General features: G+C 38.9%; 1 protein-coding gene across 20 annotated transcripts in view; it reads right to left on the bottom strand.

The window, feature by feature from the left end:
* The window catches only part of PHF20 (PHD finger protein 20), a 75,904-nt gene that overhangs the window by 29,581 nt on the left and 22,220 nt on the right, over window positions 1-24,103 (bottom strand). For 10 of the 20 annotated variants that reach the window (XM_015647429.2, XM_033519136.1, XM_033519135.1 and 7 more), the window contains 8 exons: window positions 20,778-20,949; window positions 20,476-20,560; window positions 19,691-19,770; window positions 15,022-15,409; window positions 14,534-14,641; window positions 13,721-13,897; window positions 12,732-12,911; window positions 4,743-5,021 (listed from right to left, as the gene is read on the bottom strand). In XM_015647429.2, coding sequence (XP_015502915.1) covers window positions 4,743-5,021; window positions 12,732-12,911; window positions 13,721-13,897; window positions 14,534-14,641; window positions 15,022-15,409; window positions 19,691-19,770; window positions 20,476-20,560; window positions 20,778-20,949 — 1,469 coding nt within the window. Of the gene's footprint in view, window positions 1-4,742; window positions 5,022-12,731; window positions 12,912-13,720; window positions 13,898-14,533; window positions 14,642-15,021; window positions 15,410-19,690; window positions 19,771-20,475; window positions 20,561-20,777; window positions 20,950-21,602; window positions 21,668-24,103 lie in introns of those variants that run through there. The other 10 variants (XM_033519137.1, XM_033519139.1, XM_015647419.2 and 7 more) reach the window with 4 other exon arrangements.

Raw genomic sequence — 24,103 nt, 5'->3', positions numbered from 1 at the left:
GCTGAGAACTTCCAGTGGTATTTTCCAGAACTGAAAAGCCATGTTTCATCTGGACTTACAGCTGCCCCCCAGAAACCAAATGCAGTATTGTCATGATAAGCTGAATACAACTGGTGATTCTGCAAACACAGAGAGTGATTATGCAGATGTTCCCCTGCTGCAAGGAAAAACCTCACATTTGTAGATCACCATGCATATCCCACTGTCTAGCAGAAGCATTGGCCAGCCAGAATCAAGAGAAAACAGGAGAATTTCCCCAAGGATTAACCTGACAACCACTACACAACAGGCCAAAGGTGCGCCTGTGGACAGCTGTTAGTGACAACCATGTTTTAAGGTGTCAAAACAAGTTTGCCACCCCCCACCACTCCCTGCCCCCCTCAGTTCAGCTCTCATCCATAACACATGTAAGGACAAAATATCTATTTTGTTTACAGGCATTCAAGTAAAGAATTCATGCATAAAATTGGTCGTACACTAACAGAACATACTGTAATTAATTTGAGTAGGCAGAATTTTCTAAAACAGAGGTTATTTGACCAAAATTCCTGAGAAGAGCTAAACTATGTCCTAGGAATCAATGGGTATCAACTCATGAGGTCGCTGTCAGTACAACTGTGCTGATAGCAGTACTAAGCAGTTATGAGGAGCATTAAGAACACACAGATCACCTCATATGGTGCTTCCGTGCATGCACACTATCTACTTCCCTACTTGTTCACAAGCTTTGTGTCTCCTGAGAAATCTTCAGCATCCAGCAAGTACAGAATTTTCCCAGGGTATGACGTGGGGGCACATCAGCTGTGCAAGCACTCAAGTCCTGACTTTCAGATTTCAGAAAATATGTTCACCACAAAGGTACAAACTACATGTTAGCAAAGCTCCAAATGAATAGATTTTAGTACAAAGATGAAAGCCATCAATCCAGAAAAACTCCAAGTCAAGATGTCAAAATTGTTGTACTTACAGGTACAAAGAAAGAAATAAAGCTATTCTGTATTTCATGCCCTTGGAGTGGTCTAGGTCAGGAAAAAACAATTTCTATAGGTCAGGAAACAACAATCTTTATTAAGAATAACCTTTTGCAGGCACTTTATATGAAATAACATGGACAGACAGACATATTTGAAAGAGAAAACTGGTACCTTCAGAGACAATTGTTTACAGTGTTTGCAGAGCACAAGTCACAGTAGGGGATGATGTACTTCAACAGTAAACTAAGGGGTTCTGTAGCAAAAGAGAAGGGACCACAAAGAAAAAAGCCTGTCTAAAGGTTAATGCATATGGACACAGAATCCAGTTCTACTCCATTTTTCATTACAGCAATCAATAAGTCACTAACTGACATACATTTTCACAGATGCCGTACCACATTTAATTTCCAAGCAATAATTCTGATAGAGCGTGTCTATTTGAACTAGCACAAAATCTAAGCAACTCTTTCAACTAAGACCAACACTGAAATCATCTGCAGCCCAGATTTTCAAAAAGCCTCTTCTAGGGCTTATGCATCCACATACATTTGTGTAGGTCGTGATCCTCCTAACAGAAGCCTGCAGGTGTCCTGCACTGCACCTGCTGAGGTGTAATGCAACCTGAGAGCTGAGGGCAGGTATGCCTGTGTCTCCTATAGCCCAGGGGGACACAATATTTACTGCCTTCTTGCATATAAGAACAATTCTGTCCTGAAGACCAATGCAGCAGCAACTCAAGGAGGTAACAGGCAGCATCATGAAGAGCTGCTTCATCATAATGATCTCATACTACTTCCTGATAAATTTAAGAAAGGTATTGCCTGAACACATCCAGTAGCCATGAAGCCCTAGTCATTCTGTTTAGGCATATTCTGTAAGGCATATGTAAAATACAAGCTGCAGGCAATGGCAGTTCAGTCCTCTCTGTTTAGAGCAACTACAAAATTTAGAGAGCTATCTATCAAATTTGCCACTGCAAAGGCGAGATCCTTCTTTGGAAAAAGGAGGAGACAGCTTGAATCAGTCCCACATTAACCTTTCCAGCTCACTCAAGCTTTGATTACAATGTCAAGTAGCACAATTTACATACAAGAAATCGTAATCTCAGAGCCTCCACTTCAGTGCAAAGCAACTATATTTAAATTGTTCTTTCCCAAATCCCACAACATGGTCACTGAAGACCACTTACATCCGTTTTCTTTCCTATGTGTTAAAATTTTAATTTTAGGCACTGCAAAGAAAATGTTTTGCTACTGCTCTGAATATTGCACATTTTCCTACAACTTTAGAAGCAGTAAGTATTCTCACTTTAAATCCAGCACCAGACAACCCCCACCATTTATTTTATGTGTAGCAGAAAGAGTAAGGAGTCCTGGAAGTCTGAAATAGAACTTGTGAGGTAAGTGTGACAAAGCTTTTAAAGGAAGTGCATCTTCAAGTTTATGGAATAACAAAAATCATGATTCCTAAAGTTTTAAAGTTTTATCTTTTAGAAATTGCCACCTTTTCTTAAGCACTAAAATCTACCTAATATAGTGAAGTACCAGAAAAGGACATTTGTACCAAAAAGGTAAAATTATTTAAATATATTCTTTTCGAACAGGAGAATTTTTGCTCACAATAGGATTGTAAAAGTGGAAAGTATACCCACTACATATCAGACTGAATTACGGATTCAAAAGCTTTCACTCTAAGCAGCACCTCCCGAAAAGCCATTTGAAAAGGTGGAGCAAGTGTTCAGTAGACAGAAAGTCTTACCTAGAAGACCAGCTTTCTATCCATGCCATTAAGACAGAAGAACAGAACTTCAAATAATACAGTAAGAGCTCAGGAACCTCATTAACTCTGCTTTTGACTGTATAGCATCACCAAACAAAAATCAGGGAAATTAAGAACACACTGACCTAGAAAACAATGGCACTTAGTATCAGACAATTAACAAATATATAATGACATTGCTTTTCCTCATCAAGAAAAAAATGTAGGATAGCTCCACAACAGCAGGCTTCAACTGTGAAGGTTACTTGAGAATTTTACAACCCCCTTCCACCTTGATGCAATGTTCAGCAGCTGTGAGCACACCCCAGGTTCTCTGTGCAGAGAGCTGCTATGAATCACATCGTGGAAATGATCCAGGTGAAAAGTATCCATCCACAAATGGGGAATTAGAAGAGTGGGGGTTTAAAATAAGCAAATACAGTTATATCTCAGGTCCACAAGGAATTACCTGACAGTGATGATGGTGCATCTGACTGTATGCACTTGGAGGAATGGATAAATTGAAGGGTCAAGATCTTGAGTCACTAGTCAGGGCATTGAAGACAATCACAACAAAACAACTTCTCAAATAAAAATAATTACACAGTTTGAAGAGCCAAACAGAAGTCGGTTATTGAAAAGCCCATGACATGTACAAAGCCTGTTTTGATCACTTTGCAGCTGTCAGCAGCCAGTCTTCACACTGTGCTTATCTCAGCTATGTTCCTCCAGGCAATACCTGGGCTCAATTAAGCTGCACGAAGAGTACAATACATACAAATCATTACAACCTCCTACCTAATGTATTTAAAGACAATTCCTTCCCTACCTAATCCAAGCTTATGCCTTTGCATTTTTTAAAGATACAGAAGTATTTGGGGTTTACATGTAGTTACAGTATGTAAAATCACACACATCTTGTTAGGAACAAGCAGTAGCACCTCAAATGAAAAGTCATTTTCCGGACTCTAGGAAATGCAGTCATGAAACAAAGTAAGGCAAGATATATCCTCCTGTAGCGAGCTGGAGCTCTGTGATCAACTTGCAAGACTTTGGAATTCTTAAAGTATTAATGAAAAATCAACTGCAAAGACAAAAGACATCAGGGAATTCAGCAAGGAGAATGATGTATTTTATAAAAAAGGCTCAGTGAAAAGACAGAAGACATGACTAGTTTTACAGACTTGCAGTACAGAGACATCAGTCCACAAGAGCCAAGTCTGGACAGGTTATCAATAACCACTACAGTTCACACTAGACCTAGACTGCCACTCTGGTATCATGGCAGGCAGAGAGTGCTTCAGAGAGTGACGGTGAAACAGAAGTGAATGTGATTTTCCAGACTGCAAAGCAGTTAAAACTTACTTTTTTTTTTTTTTCTGGCTAAGTTTTTATCCCTTTCCACTGATTATCTGTTGTGCAAAGATCTTTTTCCAAGCATAGGTGAAACAACTGAACTTGTTAAATACTAGGATTTCTCATCCCACAGAACAGTAAATACTGCTGAAAATGGTACTGAATTTCCAGCCAGGTATGTGCTTGAAGGCAGTAAAGTACAGATAAGTAAAGTCAAAACCTAAGGACAAGGAAGAAATAGGTGAGAACTGGAGGTATCCAAACTGTTCCCTAATACAGAAAACGACAGAAATCTCCAATCAATACTATTTGTAAGCCAGGAGAAAAATAAACATCAAGTCAGAAGTTCAGGGAACTGTGGTTTTTAAAAAGGAACAGAGGTTTCATATGCAAGTGAGCTTCTACAGAAAAATCAGAGAAGCTGCATAGTGGGATCTTTACCAGAACATGATCTTGAATTCTGCAAGAAGGAACATCTTCATACCCTTCTACAATATGATGTACACATATATTATGCTTCTCCATATAGAAACATGCTAAGACACAGCCCTAAAAGAGAGTCCTTCAGCCCAAAAGAAAATGGATTTCTGGTATTTTCTGCCTGTCCTGCCTGTTGCTGTTTAAAAAAATGATAGAGATCAGCACCATACTTACACAGTGAACCAGCTGTGGTCCGTCCTCTTTTTGACCTTTCTTGATTAGCTTTTTCAGAAGCCAAAGAAGCTCTGGTTTGAATATTTCTTTTTACAGGGTTCTGCTGTGATTCTGCAGCCTTCTCCACTCCATGAAAGTATTTCATGTGATAATGCAATAACTTGGCTTTGCGGAAGGATTTTGAACAGTCCAAGAACTTGCATCTAAACTTGTGATCTTGGTCAACAGTTGCAGCTTTTTTTGATGCAAGAAAATCTGTTCTCCTACAAGGTTTTGTTACTGTAAGAACAAAACAGATAAGTTGCCCCATGCATATGCTATATTTACCAAATGGTTTCCTAAACTTAAACAGCAAAAAGAAATTAAGTAAACATGCATTCACACATATTAGCTATGAAATGCTAAAAATAAAATGTTAATGCCGTATCTGCCTTGAAGATCAGTAACTTTAAAGGGAAAACTACCCTACACTGCTCATAGAAACTGGCTGTCATGATGCCACTGTTTTAATGAGTAAGTTACAATATTTTGCTTCCCTGAGTCCTTGCCCAACAGCTGATATCACTGTATAGCGCTCCTGAAGATAAAAGACTGAATCACACAGAGATTGTATGCCTAAATCCAAACACTAAAGATTATTTGTTCACAACTATTCATACCTTTGGTGAAAGCAAGAAAACAGTTCTGCTTCTCTGCTTACACTTATTTTGCTACCTGCTTTCTGGGTGCACAGTCCCACCACCAAAGCCTGGTTACTTCCAACGACAACAGAAGCAGTATGCCCGAACATTTCAATTTTTAAGGAGCAATGAAAAACAAAATTGCCTGCATCTGTTACAGAATGTTCCCTATGAACTATACTTACTTAGTTTCTCAGAAAAGGAAGGGAAGTCTAAAGATTCAAATGTAAGAACATTTTATGGCACCTACTCTACAGAGCACTACTGTGCAACCTAGGGTTGTATCTATCATAAATGTCAGAAACTTTTAGTTCATGATTTTGAACTAAAGAAACATACCAAAGGAACATTTTGAACTAAATCAGATTACTGTCACCAGTATCTGTATTAAATACAACACGAGAGGTAAAAATGAGGAAACAGATCTAAATAGATCTAGGCAATTATTCACCACTAATACACAGCATCAAAAAATCCCTCTCCAGCTAGGAGACAATGGAAAAGAGGCATCATTTCAAAAAAACAGCTTCCAAATACAATTTCTCAATTTGCTTTGCCAGTACTGAAGTGTTATTTCCATATTTACAATAGTTTTCAACTTTCAGGATTAAGACAGGAATGTTTATCTGCAAGACCCAAACCTAGCAACAGTGACTAAAACTGAAGGGAAGCAGCACATGAATGAAAATTAAGACATTGTACTAGGAAGAGCTGTAAACAAGGGACAAAAGTATCCAGAAACATTATGAGCAAGAAGAGTAAGATTTTCTGTAAGTGCAGTAAGGCTTTGAACAGGAGTGTTAAAGGCAGTGTCAACACAATCCTGAAGTAAAAACACAATACAGCTTGTTTCCAAGTTTTTAGCATGCAGTAACAAAACTGGTGTTACTGAGCAGCAGACTTAAAAGGTTGTGACAGTGCAGAGAAGCATCCTAGACAGCTATATCTGATCTTTAACATGGAGAAAACACAAGTAATTGTACCCTGACGCATAGGGAAAGATTAAATCATATGCAACGTGAATCTGATTAAAAGGCAGAATGTGCAGTGAAATTGGAGAAGGAAATAGTACAAAGAAAGACACTAGTTTTAGGTGTTTCACAGTGGTAATGACCAGGAGGAAGACACTGTCATAGCCACATTAAGAACATGCTGACATGACCATCAGTAAGACTACAGCAAAGCCAGACTGACACTTGAGCAATGATGAAGTTTGCCAATTCCAAAATCAAAATACACTGCAGACCATCAAAAGCTGCAGTCAGGAAGAATGAAAAAATGAAGGCTCAGTGCAATGGCCTGCAGGTTTAGTGAAAGCAAACACAAAAAGGTTCTCTTGACTGTAAAGGAAAAACCAGCATTTGGGACTACAGATGCTCAGAACTTGTTACCATTTAATACCCAACATGAAGCTGGAAAATAACTGCAGCAGAAGGGAGTAATGGGGTCCAAAGACTTAACAAAAAAACATTACAAAGATAACAAGTTGAAGTATTACATCATCTGCAACTGTCAGAATGAGGCCCTGCATACAAGCTCAGAGCACTTCCTCTCCACTAAGCTGGACATATTCTGGAGAAGATATAGGGAATGGCTTCTAACTGATCAGCTGCAAGTTAGAAAAGGAAAGGATTGCATTAACTGAAGTTAGAAATAGGGATAACAAAGACATGGGGCAAAGGGAAAGGAAGCAGACAAAAAACTTACTGCAATGCACAAAAGGAATGTAATCAGAGTAATAAAAATACACACGATCCCACAAAATTTGAAACAAAGCTTCAATCATTCCCATGACTACATTTTCCTTCTTTACAAGTAGCACAAGAGAACTCCCTGTCACCCAGGCACAGTAGGAAACTGACAACCAACTCTGCCACTGGGAGCCTCTGCAGAGCCCATGTCCCCAGCACTCTGAAAATGACCTCCTACACCAACACCTAAAGGGGCAGCTACCATCCTTACACACAGTTGTTTTGCTCACAACATACACCACTAAAATTGGTTTCTAGAGGAACAGGTTTGAGGTATTGTCTTCAGATTTTCAGGCACTTGCCTTTACAGAGGAGCTTGGTGGGTATTTTCTGTGAGTACAGAGGAAAATGAACGGTAAATTGACACCTGCTATTTCTCCCATAATTATAATCAAAATTCAAACTCCTCATCTGCTTTTCAGTCAGCCATACAACATTAAGCACAGACACTCATGGTCAAACATCAGTGTGTCCTTTAAGTTTCACTACAGAGAAAAACACTCCCCCAGTGTTCCAGTCAGAAACCCTTCCCACTTCTCATTGGGCTGAATTATGCAAGGGTCAAGCTATGACCACGTTCAGCAGCTAAGTTCACTGTAAAATGCATAGTGTAAAGCTTCCAAGTCCACCAGAGGTGTTTTTACCCCATCACCAATTCTCCCTTTGATATGACTCCTGCTGGGACAGGAATATTTGGCAGCAGCATGGTACCTTGACTGAAGGTCTGCCATCCTGTGGCATCTCCTGCAACATCCTGGTAAACAATCCAAGAAGCCAGCAGTGCATAGAACTCTTCTCACTTTCCCCCACTTAAAACTGGTGTTACTGCAGTTTTGAGCCATTAGACCTCCACGCACAATTGCTTGCTAAAATGAGGAGACCATCACTCTATTTCCTGGTCTCCAAAGAAACATTAAGTGAAGATCAAATTATTTCTTCATTCATGTACTGTTAAATTAAACACATTGAAACTCTGGGCCAGTGTCCTCACTAATTACTTATTCATTCAACTTATCTCTCCTGAAATCTTGTGTTGTTTTTCTTGAGCTCAACAAGTGTTTCATCATTCCAACTCTGAAATTACCTTTCTTCCTTTATTTTCAAAAACCCCCTCTCTTTCAGTATCTCAGTTGTGAAACAAAAACCATCTTGCTTAATTGCTCTTCTCAAGCTAATTTAGGTAAGGACAGCATCCAAGAACTTCCAGTGCATCCAGAATCCACAGAAGGAGATGCCTGGTATAAGAAATATGTAAGAGCATCAGGAATCACTGATCATTACATATTTATAAACTTGTGGGGTTTTGAGCTGTAACATTACTTGGCATTGCAAGAGTTACTCAAGATAGTATTTCCTGTGGCCCTCCACTCACCAGTTTCCCCCTGTGCTGGAAATAAATTGATACCAATAAAAGCAGCCTGTACTGGGCAGTAAAGCATGTAAGCCTTGCAGTGCACCACTCACACCTCAAGGTACCTCTAGAGGGGCCAGATAAGGAGGATATAAAGGCTTTACCTGTACTTTGACCTGTAACTGAAACACTGTGACCACATTGTGGTGCCTCACCGTAGGGAGCTTTTAGTGAGCAAGGCAGGATGGACTTATTTACCTACCATATCTTGTTAGACTCAAAAATACAACTTTCACGCTACCTTGAAGGGATTAAAGCCTGTTGAGGTGAGCTGCAGTAGAAATAGCAGCTCTCTCAAACTGATGAAAAGGTCTTATGCTTCTCCTTAACTGAAACCTAAAGCTACGTGAACGAAACTAGAAAAGCAGGTGTAACTTATAAGGCAAACAGAATCCCTGATGCAAATAAATAAGTTATTTCAAGAGTGCTAGCAAATACAACAAACATGATAGCAGATCTGGGCAAAGCAAAGGCAGCCCACCTTTAAAGTAAAAAGAATTTTTAAGACTAAACTCACATGAACAGCTATGGAATGCTTCTGTTTTCAGATATATGCAGAGCTTTAACTGTCTGCAAAAAATTACCAACAGACTCTCACATATTTTTTGGAAAGACAACTTGATTTCTGTATTAGGAATAGTGTGGCCAGCAGGAGCAGGGTCATTCTTCCCCTGTACTCGGCACTGGTGAGGCCACACCTGGAGTTCTGTGTCCAGTTCTGGGCCCCTCAGTTTAGGAAGAACATTGAGATGCTTGAGTGCATCCAGAAGAGGCAATGAGGCTGGTGAGGGGCTTAGAACACAAGCCCTATGAAGCTGAGGGAGCTGGGGTTGTTTAGCCTGGAGAAAACAAGACTCAGAGGTGACCTTATCACTCTCTACAACTCCCTGAAAGGTGCTTGTAGTCAGGTGGGGGTCGGTCTCTTTCACCAGGCAGCACTGACAGAAAGAGAGGACACAGCCTTAAGCTGTGCCAAGGGAAATTTAGACTGGACATTAGGAAAAAGTTCTTCATGGAAAAATACTGGAATGGTCTGCCTGGGGAGGTGGCAGAGTCACTGTTGCACATGAAGTACAAGTGTGGATTCTATGCAGCGGCACACACCAGAACGACATGTTCAGGGAAAGTTTTATTATACAAACTTTTCAGCTTTTTCTATGGTATTACACTACAGGTTTAACATGACTGGTAAAGGGAACACCACGTCCCTGTCCCATTGGTGGGACAAGAGAAAACACACTAACCACAGCTGTACAGAACTGTTTTGAGAAAATGATTTGAGATTATTTACAATAATAGTCCTTGAGTGAGAGATGCTCTCAAGAGACTTTCCCTTGGGAACAGATCAGCCACTGACAGACTGTAACTCTCTCAGACTCAGAAAAATCAGGTCCACAAGTCACCATCCCTGGATGTGTTTACAAAAAGACCGGATATGGTACTCAGTGCCATGGTTTAGTTGAGGTATTAGGGCATGGGTTAGACTCTATGATCTTGAAGGTCTCTTCCAACCTAGTGATTCTGTGATTCAGCTAAATTCTGATTACCACTTCTGGTGCCTTGTCCTTAGAGGTGTCAAAAGCCAGCAGAACACTATTTCAGTCTTTCAGTACATTCAGAATTTTGTTGAAACATTTTAAAAAGGAACTTCAGTTTTGACAAGCAATACTATATTGCCCTTTCATTACATATTACATTTTAAAACATCTCAGTCACAGGAAGACTCCAGACTGTGTTTGCTGTTACAGATGTCTGCAACCACTGTGAACCTTGAATCATCTATCAACCAGACTAGATAAACACCCTTTAAAAGGAGTGCTCACGTCCTTAAAAATTGCTGATATTCAAATGCTATAAAAACAATGTTCTTCCCATACATCATGCAAGGTAAAATTGGTACTACCAGAATGCATTACTCAACAATGCCAAAATGACACTAACATCACACTGAGGAAAAGATAGGTTTTAGAGTATTTTCATGCATGAAGAGAATTAATTCCCACTAAATGACTAGAACTAAAGTCTACAAATAATAATGGTAATACTGGGTTACAATATAGCCTTTGTTCTACACATGAAAATTTACCAACAACTAATTTCCATGCTGTACTTTGTAGGAATCTCATATGCAACAGACACCCTCTTCTCCCACATACACCACCTACTTTCCAGCAATGTACTTTGCCCCTTCCCAAGCCCCCAGTCTCTTTAAAACACATGGCAGACTGAGAACTTAATGAATATAACTGTCTGACACGTAGTTATTCTACCTGAAGTATATCTTTCCCCTTGATAATCAACCATAAATGAGTTAATTCAACTCCCAGTCTCCAGCACCAGCTATTTTCAGGACAGCATGCCTGGGCTCTGCAACTTATCTACCCCTCCACAAGAGCAGAAGCCACTGGTGATTTTCAGATCCTACCATGAGGTGCTTGTTGCTGTCCTGCTGCTACAAACACACACCACTACCAAGTAAAAGACCAAGCCCTGCTGTTCCCCCATCAGGCAGCTCATCAGCACTGGGGTGTACTGGTACAATCCCACAACCAAAACAGAGCATCAAGAGGGAAACACAGTTCCACTTTCAACTACAAAGAATTTATCTGTGATAGAATTTATGAATTTTAAAACCTTCATCTAAAACTGCTTGTTAGTAACATTTTTAATGTTGGTTAAGTATGGAAATGTAGATTTTTGTAGTTAGATTTCAGGTGACAGTACTTAGTCAAAGACCCTGCATAGCTTTTATCCCCAATCCGTAAGAGTACTCTAAAATAAAAACACCTGCTTGTTACATCTGGATGTCCACTGAGGTGCATGTCTGATTTTTAGTGTTAACTGAAACAACTTTCAATTAAATACAATAAAATCTTTGCTCAGAAGTGTGGATTTTTATGTACCACCAGTGTTGTACTTCAGGTCATAATTCAATGTGAGTGAATATTCCCAAATTATCTTTAATCTAGCTTGTTCAAGACCTGACAGAAGAGCCTGGAACAAGAGTGCATACTCTATCAGCCTCTGGGTAGGTGTTAACCAAGCCCTGTTCCCGCAGCTTTGCTGCTTGTACGTAATGAGGCAAGCCCAGGTCACATCCCACACATTCCATTAGTGTGAATGACTACACACACAAACGTTACACATTCAGTTGGAATTCTCCTGAGTTTAAACCCAAATTACAAATGCTCAGCAACAGCTGAAGGAGATCAGCATCAGAAGATCTCAAATTTTTAAAAAAATTTTAAACAGTAGAAGACCATATACACATTCAACCTGAGTGAAGGAAAGAGGTCATGGGAGAAACAGGTATCCCTGCCCTGAGGATACCCATTAATGGAAAGAGAGGACATGTCACTTGAACAGTTACGCCAGAGTGAGTGAAAGAAGATACAAGAGGGAAAACAAGAGGGAAATTTAAAATAACCAACAAACAACACACACAGATTAATCCAGCAGTGCTGAGCAACTGTAAATCTCTCCAAATGTTCTGTTACACTTAAAATTAAACTTGTTTGATAAAACATAAACTAGGAAATAGGTACATCAAGTTTCCCCAGTTAGCTGTAGATTCAAAGATTAAAGTTATGAGAAATAATCACAGGACTGCACTATGCAGTCCACTATCTGCATAGGAAATTTTAATTTGAAAAGGCAAGGTAAGAACACTCCCTAGCTAAGAGAAAATGGAGTATATATATTAAGACAGACACTGAAATGTTTGAACTATTTCATAAATTTGCATTAAAGCCTCCAAGTCTAAACATAAGGATATAAAAATGCACAGTCAGGATTCTCAAACAGCAGTAACAGCAATATTACCACATACTTTCAGCACATTAAGGAGAAAAGAACCTAACCTTTTACAGTGTTAAGTTCAATTTAATCCAGAATTCCAAACACTGAAAACAAGCATTTGTTAACTTCATCACTCATGCTGAAAATAGTACACCCAGTCATTTAAAAATTACAATTTCCACTTTTAAGACTCCTGTCCAACTTGAAAGCATAAGATTAAAACTGAGTCCACAAGGAAAAAAAAAATTTTACCAAGGTTAAAACTGCAAGAATGCACAATTTTAACACTTGTACAAAACATCTGGTATCGGTTGCCTTAAGAAATTCATCAATATTAAATATGAAAAACCTGAACCTGTAGCAGCAGAAGGTTCTTGAGTTCTGACAGGAACAGAGGAAGACTCTGTGTCTTCAGCTTTCTCTTCTTGCAAACTGGTGTCTGTACTGAGTGCTGTGCTATGCCACGAATTTCCAGGTGATCCTTGTTCACCGAAACTTTGGTCAGATTCAACAGGAATTTCTAACTGGACTAGAATGAGAAAAAAATTTCCACTGAGTAAAGTGTATTCAAAAGCATACTGCAGAACACTGTGGGGGGAGGGGGAATCTTCATCACATTATAATGGAGAAAAATACCCACCCATGTTCTTGACTGGTTACTCTTGGTCACACAAAATTTTTGCAACACAATTAACTGGTAACATAAATAAATATATAAATTTACAGCTGATTAGAACACAAGCTAACTGTTTATAGCCCAGAACAGGACAAATCCCAAACCACTCCAAGACCTCTCTCAAAAGGAAAAGGGCAGTGAAGAACAGAGCAGAAAAGGGAGTGTTATCTCCACCCTGTTTAAGCATAAAAGCATCCCAGTTGATGCTTTTAGTGTTCAACAACAGGATTAATCCACAAGAACTCTGAGTTCAGTACTTGGGCTATTACTGCTACAATCTGAAAGCGTTAAAACTCTGAAATTACCTCATTTTCACAATCAGAACCTGCATTCCCTAAGAAAGAAAACCAACCAACCAAAAAAACCCAAACTAAACTATTTCCTTGGATATTTTTACAGCCTATGGAGCTCTCCTTTGCTGGAAAGCTCCCACAACCCAAGGAAAATGCTAAGGTTACTGATAGAAAGGGAATCAAAAGCCAAAAGCAATCAGGGCAGCAGTGTGACAGAAACTTTCCATGAGCTTTCCCTGCACTGCTGATGCAATCAGGTTTTAATGTCAGATATGGAGCCTGCAGGTTAAGCAACTGAAAATATAGAGCTTGCAACAACTACATGACCACCTCATCAAAAAATCCAGAGTACACTGTGAAGGCACTTACCCCTCTCAGATTCATTTTCGTTAGATACTGCATCTTTCCAAGTCTGAATTTCCGTGGAAGTTGTGACAAGATCTGTATTTAAAATCTCACGGCTAATACTGGATGACAGTCTTGAAGATCGCCTCCTGATCTGGTCTCTCTCAGCATTGTCTGAAGAGTTCTTAAATTTTTCCTGAGCTGGAACAGTTGTAACATGCAGTTATAGGAGTACAAACAGATCACAAGCAAACTTTCAAATTCTTCCCTCCCTGTGACTCCCCTGAAAGTTGTTTTTTTTTTTAAGGATTAAGGCTAACAGCAAAAGCTAAAAAGCGTGGATAATCAGGCCTCTGTAAAAGCTACAACGGTAAGTTACAAATAAGCATAAAAATACAGCAAAAGCTCTTAACTTTTTTCTTCTAGTAACAGATTTGAAGTATGAATACAGATCAGTACCCTACTAGTTTCTTACTGAGAAAAAAGATTTCACTGAGTAAAATGCACACAGAAGTATACTGCAGAGCACATTACAGTGGAGCTTGTCTAAACAAGCTGTTCCACAGATCTAAGAAATATCAGAAGTTAGATGAGACAATTCAGGCACACAAACAGCTGTAACGGAGCTGGATAACCTACACACACTGAAGTTTAAGACTGTGGTATTAAGGAAAGGAAAGAGCTTTCCTTAGATCTTCATCTCCTTGGTCAAGACACAACTACAGAGAATATAATTTTCTTTCCTCATCAACACACTCAAGTTCTTCAGCCTCCACACACAGCACATGAAGATAAAGTAGAAGCTACTGGACTGCAATGGCATGAATATTTACTCACACAAGTTTTTTTCAATCCTGGGACGCTTCAGTGGAACATCACCTCCTTTAGGTATTTTCCGACGTCTTAACTCCAAAGTTATGGGCTGCAGTGTCTGAGAACTTGGCTCTACAGATTTAGATAAGAGAAGAAAAATCAATTTAATACAAAGCTGTGAAACACTTTAACACAAGCTTTACAATCTAAAATACTGGATTTGCATAAATACAGCTTCATCTGGCTTTCTAAAACCCACACAGTAGTATTTAACCCTACTACAGGTGTGCTTATATGGCATGATGGATACTTGCTAAAGCTAATAATCTCTGACCAAACCACCAAGGGCCCAAGCTTTAGTATGTTCTTGGCTGTCCTGAACAAAGATGAACTAAAAAATTTTTAAGAGATTCTAGAGATTAGGCTGTGAAAGAGCAAGGTATCTCTTATTCCTTTAGATAAGTTTATAAGTGTTATAGCACATGCCTAAACATTTAAGCTTGGCTACATACCCGTGGAAGGTGTTATTGGTGGTCTGCCACGCTTTCGCTTAGTTTCTTTCACATTTTCCTGTGGACTCTTTACCTTGTCATTTTCAGGCTTTTTCTCAATTTGTGTATCTACTGAATATTCCATATCATTCTCTGATATATTCTCTTTATCTTCTTTTCCATTCTTAGATATATTCTTTTCTGAGATCTTGCCTTTTTCCGAGATGACTATAAATTTTCCCTCTTTATCGGGTTGTTTAACTCGTTTCTCAGTCTTTAATGTCTTTTCATCTTCTTCTTTCTTTGCACTACCTGTTGCTTTCCTCTGCTCTTTAAATTTCTCCTGGTTTTCAGGAGATGATGGAATTTCATTACCTCTTTCCTTAGGCTTAGCATCACCCACAATATTCTAGAATAAGAAGAATGACAGGCAAATCAACTCATTGTAGTCTAAAAGCCATCCTTCCCACTTTGTATTTAGCAGACCTGCATCTTTGTCCAATTTTTCAAGTGATAAAGGTACACACTCTATTGCAACCCACAGATTAAAACTCAGAGGCACCCGAACTCCTGAAAGACCTGTGCAGTGTGAACAGGACATATTGTGTCTCTACTAGCTTGTGCAGTACTACATAAAACCTGCTTGGGACACTATAGAAGGAGTGGGAGTCAGGAGCACAGAAAACAGGAAACAGCTCAATCACTCGCACGTGCAAACTTTTTTTCTTTACAGCAGGGTCTCATTCAAAACAGACATGCAGTTTGCCTGCCCTCATCACTGCTGCTGATATTGCTAGGCAGAGTCATGTAAAGCAACTGCAATCAGCAGTCATCAGGAATTATATGATGTTAGAATTTAAGCATTTAAATTTAAAAACGAAACTTGAATTTTTTTCTGCAATTTGTATTCAAGCATGAGAGGACATGAAAACCCTTAACAGTCCCCAGCCAGCACGCTTACTGAGGCAACTTTCAACTGCCAGCCTATTTCCCCATAGTTTTTATTGGGTAACACCAGGCCAGGAAGAACACCCTGTATCAACAGCTCCCTGCTACTCCATCTCTATCCCCTTTTGTGATCAGGCTTTATATTACACCACTGGAAAGGAGCAAGGAGGATGACATATGCTGATTATGTTTTTTTCCCCTTCCAGTGATCTTGCTACTGGCTGCCCCAGATAAACAGAAATGTTCTAGCTCTGCACATGGATTAATATTTGGTCATGTGTCAACACTGCCTTTAGTTCAATTAACTTCTCTCTTCTTGTGGCCTAATTGAAGCATGAACCATGCTTCTTCCCAGACACAGTTCTACAGGGCACAAGAATCTTCAACTCTGACTCAGGATCAGAGGACAGGAAAGACTAAATACCTCAACACCTTCTTGGGGAAAGAAGGTGGAACAGGTCATTTAAGCTGTATGAAATTCTGAGAATCCACTTAAGACTCACTATTTCCTTGTACTGCACTACATCTTGTCTCTTCTCACCCCAATATTCCTGTCTGTATGTGGCTTACATGAACAGATACCTTTTAAGGCATTTTCAGACCATACCTTTAAGAAATAATACTACTGCACTGAAATGGTGAACATGCAATCTGCTCCACCCTCTATGATATTATTTCAACCATACTAGGTACAGATGTGACTAAAAAAAAAGTCAATGTTAAGAAGTCTGAAATCAAATTGCTGTGTATTTCATGAAAACAGAGAGCTCAGTTTACTTTGAGTTTACTTACTATTAGGTAAATAGGAAGGAAATCTTCCACATGTCTAAGCACCCCTTTTACCAGATATAACTTTTTTAAATTCCTGTTCTTTTTTCTCTTGATTCTGCTGTGCTTCTTCTGCACTTCTCTTCACTCCTGGATTTCTCAGTCTCCTCTGAGCTGAGCTCCTTGGGGACATTCCCTCTTGGGGAGTCCCACTTATTTCAGTTCTCTGGGTCAGGACAAAAACTCCAAAGCCTGTTAGGATTTTGTTTCTCATGTTTATTAGGATGTTATCACAAAACTTGGCAGGTCCCTCCAGACTTTCTGCACAAGTTCTATTTACCACAACCTGGCACATTTCGTCCCTGATGGTAAAAAATGGCCTTGCAGCTCACTTTGAGCTTTGAAAGCACAAAATGGCCCTGAACCACACCATTCTTTTATCATTATACTCATTCAATTAACAATAGACACGTATATTATTTTTCTTAATGACCCAATGACCCATCACCTGTGTGCTGCACTGCAGCATTTACTATCCAGTCACCTACTATTACCTAAAAACCCCCGGAAGAAGAACAGGAAGAAAAAAGAAGGAAAAGAAACAACATTCTAAATCCTCCACCTTGTCTTCCTCTTTCTAAACTATTTTAAACTCTTACCTTTTTCACCCAGTGACTGAAGAAAACTCTCTATACACTCACACTTTCAGCTTTTCTAACTTTAACAGTTGTTTTCATGTATCAACACGAAAACATGCTCATAAATTTCATGTTATATGAAATTCAGTGTTCTTTTGGATCTCAGAGCTAGGTATCAGAAACAAGGGCACACACTCTGTGTTTCAGACTCCAACAACTAGACATCCTGTAAGTTTGTATTCTGTAAATTCCTTACAGGAAAAACTTCAGCGGCAACTCAAACATTAGGGGAAAACCCAAATAAACAAAACCAAAAACAACCCAAACCCACTCTAAAAAAACAAACAAAAATTTACCACCTCAAAAAAACCCCTCAGGCAACTGTGTTTCAAGGCCTGCGATGCTCACAAAACCATCTGATGTAAAGTATGTGCTACTGGAACACTCATAAGCCATCGTTAAAACATACTCAAGAAACTGAATAATGAATATAGTATGTCTGAATTACCTCTTGGTGTTACTGAACTCTTAAAAGCTGTGTGTCATTGCCAAGGCAGATTCACACTGTTACAGGTCACTAGCATTTTACCATCATTCTTCAACATAAACAGTTACACCCTCTACACAGGGACAGACTAATACTGTAATTAAAGAAATTATGACTGCTTATGTTGCTCCCTTCAGGAATTGTGTGGTTTGGACCACTTTTTTTTTCCTTAACAAGTACTAAGATATGAGCCATGTGTGCCTTCATGACTCCACTCTCTCCTCCTGAAGAACAGGATCAAGACACTTCCAACATGCTGCTACACTACTGCTGTACTTTTTTTCTGAATCTTGAGCACTCCAGTGGCTCAAGTATTTTTTTAAAACAACTTTACTTCTGGTTGTATAAATAGAGCTCACTAGGAAATTCTCACTTTATGCTTTTTTATGCTAGAGACCAGAATAAACGTTCTAGCATAACTGGAGACTCTCTTGGGCTAAGAGAAATCTTCTTGGACAAAGGATAAAAGGAGAAAACAATAAGAACCAAACCAAAAACCCCTTTCATCTCCTTCCAAAACCTTTCCAAAGCAATGCAGAATCATGAAACTTGCTAAAGGAGAGACAAAATATTTTTGTTTTCTTATGCAGAATATTTCTTCAGATTGTTCGACTCCATTTATGTAATGCTAAATATCATAAAAACATTTTTAATGGAAATGAAGATTCTGCTATAGTTCACTTGTGAGCATTAGTCAACTTTCCACCACATGCAATGAAAACCATTTAAAAGATATTAAGGGCACTTTATGGCAGATGTGAAATAGCCTCCCAGCCTGGCAGATACAGAAATCTGGAGGACTGGACTTCGCAACAGTGAAAAATCTAAATGGTACCACTGACATTCATTAGTGGAATCTGTGTTTAAGACTTTTGCTGGGGGGACAGGTTCAATTTCTTAGCTCAAACTTAAAGTTTCAGAAAGCTAAAGGCAGAGAGCATGACAAAAAAATCCACAGGCAGTTACCACACAGGAATGCATGACAAGAGAACAAATTTAAAACCCTGCCCGTAATGAAAATTACTCTGAAGCAGGTATTTAAGAAGTTTTAACCAAGTTACTCAAGGCCAGAACTTGGTCAGTCTTTCCTACATGCCTGTACATGAAAATCAAAGTACAGAGTAGCACTTCTTCCTTCTCACCCTCAGCAGGATAGTTTTTATTTATTTTTTTTTTTAATGGCTCACTACTACTTTCTATCATATGCTGAAGGTTGAACCCACTGCACTGAGCAGGTGAAGGGCTGGTAACAGAGTTAAACTACAGAAGGAAAACAAAGAATACTTAAAAAAACCTGATCTTCTCAAAGTTGTGAGGTAAAAGATTAATAGCTGTTTTCCTTAGAAGTCTCATTAACATTTAGCAGTTACTTTGGGAAAGAATAGTTTCTGTCCACTCCACATTTTTAAGACATGTATATTTAAAGTAATCTCAGGCAGGCAAAACAATCACACCATGATTCAAAACCTTACCACCAGCTTTAGTATGTACATTCTGAATTTTTCAATGACTTTTAGATATCTGTTTTACCTACAGGATGACTTCTTTAGTTCAAGAGGTGCACTTAAAGAATCTGTGAGCTTTGCAAATCATACCACAGAGATTCACATTTCATTCCCCTTAATGAAGCGGAACTGAAGTCCACTTTTCATTTTAATGGACTCCATTTCAGACATACTGTATTTCAGCAGTAAAGGCTTTTCATTAATTTTATGTTTTATAATTCACCAAATCTAGCCATTGAACTGCTCATTCAAGAATACACTAGCTGCACAAACACCATACTTACCTGATCTTTGGAAAAAGCTTTGACATGAATGTTTTTGACTGTCTGAACTACACCATCATAAAATTTCACAGTGTATGTACCTAAGATATGAAAACAAAGCACAAGAGTTCAAAGATCAGAAGTTATTTAAGACAGCATCAGCTAACAGCTCCAATATTCCAGCTGCAAAATTAGCTCTACATGAAAGCTGCCTTACCTGTGTTGTTAGAACCCTCAACACAGAGCTCCTATCACAGGCCAGGGAGACACAGCAAAGTTATGCAGAACAATTCTGATCAAAATAAAGGTGCATGTCTAATCTTAAGAGTTGCTCCTCAGATGCACCTTACTCACAAAACCCCAAAATATTTCTGGTGGAATATTTGAAAATATAATTACACAACCCTTTTCTCCTTGATCTTACAACACAAGCAGTCTAAAGCAAGCCCAGCACCAGAACAAATCCTTCAAAGATAACCCTCCCCTTTGGATTTTTTCAGGCGGTTTTGCAGCTCTGACAGTAGGTTTTATTGCAGTTTACAGGCAATAACAACAAATTTAAGAAACAACTTTTCCCACATATATACTTAAAGCAATTACTGACTGGATATACCAGCAGAAAGTTTTGATCTCATAAACTAGCTAAGATGCTAAAAATGTTGATGACAGACTAAAACACCTAACTGAAAATGCAATTTTCCACAGATGTTCTCCATCTGCTGTAATATCTCTCCACCTAAACAACGAGGTTCCAGCACAATTAGAAATACATGACTACCAAGCATGACAAAACCAGGAGTTCTTACCATCTTTGTTAACAGAAGTAACTTTGGCGGGATAGAAACGACAGTCAGACCAGCATGCCAATACCTGATCATTGATATGAAATCCCTACAAAACAGTAGTTAAAAGTGTCTTCATCTGAGAATTACCAAAACATACAACTTTATTAAAACATTTCAATTACTAGCCTTCCAATGTTTAGAAGAAATCATAACATTTACACAGCAGGGGTAACACAGCAACAATGAAGTATTTTAAAGGTAATCATTCATACAAATGCACATTAAACTGCAACACACACAAATGTCCTCTAATTTCTACTTACTGCACAACCTTCTTCCTCATGCAATCCTTCTTTTCTTAACTGTATCTTCTCTAGGGGACGCAAATAAGGACTGTCCCAACAAAACCATTCATCATATCTATGGTTCCAGCGCTTGAAATGGATAAGTACCTTCCCCTCCTCATAATCAATTTCTTCAATGTGTGCTGGATACCTGGTCAAAGGTAGATTAAAATATTTTAAATAAGAATAAGGTAAGCTGTCTCAGACACTTTATACAAATAAACTTTGGTTTAGCTACTCCAGTCTTATTAATTTGATGTACCACTTGTATAAGCAATAAAGATGCTACCAAATTATGGAGCAAAGCACATAAGAAAACCCAAAACTGAACAGCAAACGCAAACATTGGCTGCAGCAAAAGGAGACAACTAAGGAGTTCTTAGTCTGGGGTGGAAAAAGAAATTTAACTACAGATTCAGAAGTCAGAAAGACCTTAACTATGTCTACAAATGTCACATTTTACAAAATCAATAGCTTCAGTTCTCTCTTATCAAGAATAATGCCTGGGGGTCAATCCACTCACTTCTCATCACCATTCATCATGACTCATCTATCCAATGTAACAGCAAAAACCCAGCAGGCACACTAAACATAATTTTAGAGACTTAGAAATTAAATTTCATCTGCAAAATCCTGGGATTTGTAAATATAAATTTCTTAGTACATTAGAAGTACAGGAATCTGAGATGAGTCAAATTCAAATGTTTCTGATCAGGAAGGCCTTGTAAACTCTGTATTTTTTTTAATTGCATTGGTAATTTGTAACTTCAATAAGTATTTCAGAATCACAGCTATTTCACTAACCCATCTGAAGGTCACATTCCAAGTACAATGCTTTCCCTTCCACAATAGTAACGTCAAGAGAAAATTTCCATTTGTCAGTGCTTTCAGTATTCTGGAAGAAAGGCAAGGCCTTAGTGAATTCTTGAACAAAGGGCTGAAGACAAAACTCAAGTCCACAAGTATTCTTTAATACTTGAAAGGTAGAACAAGTGGTAGAAAGAATTGGCATCTTGAAAGGATCAAGCCTGATGCTAACAGTAAAGCCAAGACATGTATGAATTAAGACTCAAATGCCACCCCGGCTACCATTCTACAACCCTACACAAAGGGAAAGCAAATCTACCTACAACTGAAATCCTCCAGCAGATCTGAGACATGTCCAGTGATAACTTCACAAAGAGTTACAAACAGGCCATGCTAGAGGCTTAAACTGCAACTACAGACTAATACTTATAGACTAATATTTAGCTTAATACTCACTGCCACACACATCAAGCTATGCCATTAGTTCATCCCAATGTATTACCAAAATGGATACAGCAAAGGCTGTGGAGGAGAGGAACGCAAATGGGAGATACTTAGATGGCAGGGAGGTCTCTAACTGGTTACAACTTCTTGGAAAAAAAAGAAACTTCCTTCCTGTGACAGTCCAGATACTTTTTTTTTTAGGTAACTCAAGTGCTGTCCTTCACAAGTTCAAGAGGGGGCAATAGTAACAGTCACAAGCTAGTTCTACTACACTGATTATTTTTGGCTATGGCTAAGTTCAGGTAATGACAAAAATCAGCATCTCATTTCTTACAATCTAAGTGCAGCAAAACCAGGTAAGAAATCCCAGATCCTCTCAACAATAGAGCAGCCAGAACAGTGTTCTTGCCATTGGGACTGCAGTACAACCTAGAACTAGTCCAGATTTTCAATGACGAAGAAGGAAGCTGATAAAAAGGACAAAGTGCTGACTCAGTACCAAGTTAATAATCTTGTCCAAGCAGATAACCACCTCTGGAAGTACAGTCTACTTTCTACCACTAAAATGAGACAAGCACAAGTTATAAGAGCCAACTAACTTGATGCAAGAGTGCTCCCTGCTTCATATCCAGCAATAAGAGGAACTTTCCCTACCAGAACTGTCATCTCAGAATCATACATCAGTGCCATCTGCACCCACCCCACTTCACTAATGGGAGTCAAGATGATCAAGATCTTACCTGATAATGAGACCAAATTTCAGTCTACCTGAATAAGTATGGTTGAGCTAGAGCTCTCAGTTGTCGGAGAACATGCTGCAAAGCCTCAACATCTTCTTCTCTTTTTGAAGCAATAAACATCAGTTAAGATACACTCAGTGCTCTTGACTGGAGCAGTAAACCTATTAGAAGCTGTGCTAGACCTACTCATGAACTCTGACAGCCCCCTCTCCTTGACACCACCTTCCTCTCAGACGAGAGCACTAGCAGCTACAAAACAAAGCAGAAAGGTTCGCAGGTTCTCAACAGCCCTGTGCACCTCTCATTCACAGGTTAAGCTCCTTACTCTCACATCTTCCATAGAACTGAGCAAGCACACCATATGAGAAGGCACAAGTGCTCACAGATCTATACAGAAGTATAATAGGGCATTATCCATACACTTCCTCCAAATAGCCTGTGAACATACATAGGGGTAGAAGTAACTTAAAAGAAATTCAAACTTCTTCAGAAAAAAAAACCAACAAAACATACTATGAGAGGATACACAAAGTGAAAGGCAAATAGCTGAAGCCTGGCTAAGGCCCCAGAGAACAACTGAGATATGTCCAGGCTGGCCCAACACATCCTCCCCCAAACCACAAAGGAAGTATTCAGCTCACTCAATGGGTATTCAAGACAGCTAACTGATCCTGTGTAAGAAAATCCCAAATGGTACTGATTTAAATATTTATCTGAAACACTGTGTAATCAGAGACAACATCTTGCAACATACAGGGAGGGCAAAACAAGTTTTCCAGCTCAATTTGAAATGAATGAGCTCATACCTTTCAAGAACATATTAACTGGCTAAACAGTAAGGGAAAATCTCTAAGATGCCCAAACTGCTGGCATTGATTTTCTAAGAATCTAAGTGACAATCAAAACCTCAAAGAACTGAATAGACTATGGTTAGTAACGACTGGGAACTTCAGATTACAGCTGTCAAAGGACAGGAAACAGTATGAAAATGGGTTTATAGTAGACAAATGTAAAACTATCCCCTTCTGGGAAAAGGTAAATATCTGGAAATTCCTGGACTAATCTGTTTCTCTTCTCTTTTCCTACATACCAAAACAGAATTGCTATAAACCCTGACTCCCTTGGAACTAGGAAGGGACAAGCTTAGTGCAGTCAAAGCAATGCAGAGAGGAAAGGAAGCACCAAGGAGCACCAGCACTGTGAAGAACAACAGCTATAGTGGTTCATCTTTTCATTATGTAGACCAATTCCTGACAGCATGAACTGAATTCATGGGACTGACTATGTGAATCTTAACAGGGCAGCACCATACTC

Source organism: Parus major, chromosome 20, assembly GCF_001522545.3.
Source record: "Parus major isolate Abel chromosome 20, Parus_major1.1, whole genome shotgun sequence".
In the NCBI taxonomy this organism is placed as follows: domain Eukaryota; kingdom Metazoa; phylum Chordata; class Aves; order Passeriformes; family Paridae; genus Parus; species Parus major.
The sequence above is the reverse complement of the archived record's forward strand: the minus strand, read 5'-3'. Positions and strand labels throughout refer to the sequence as shown.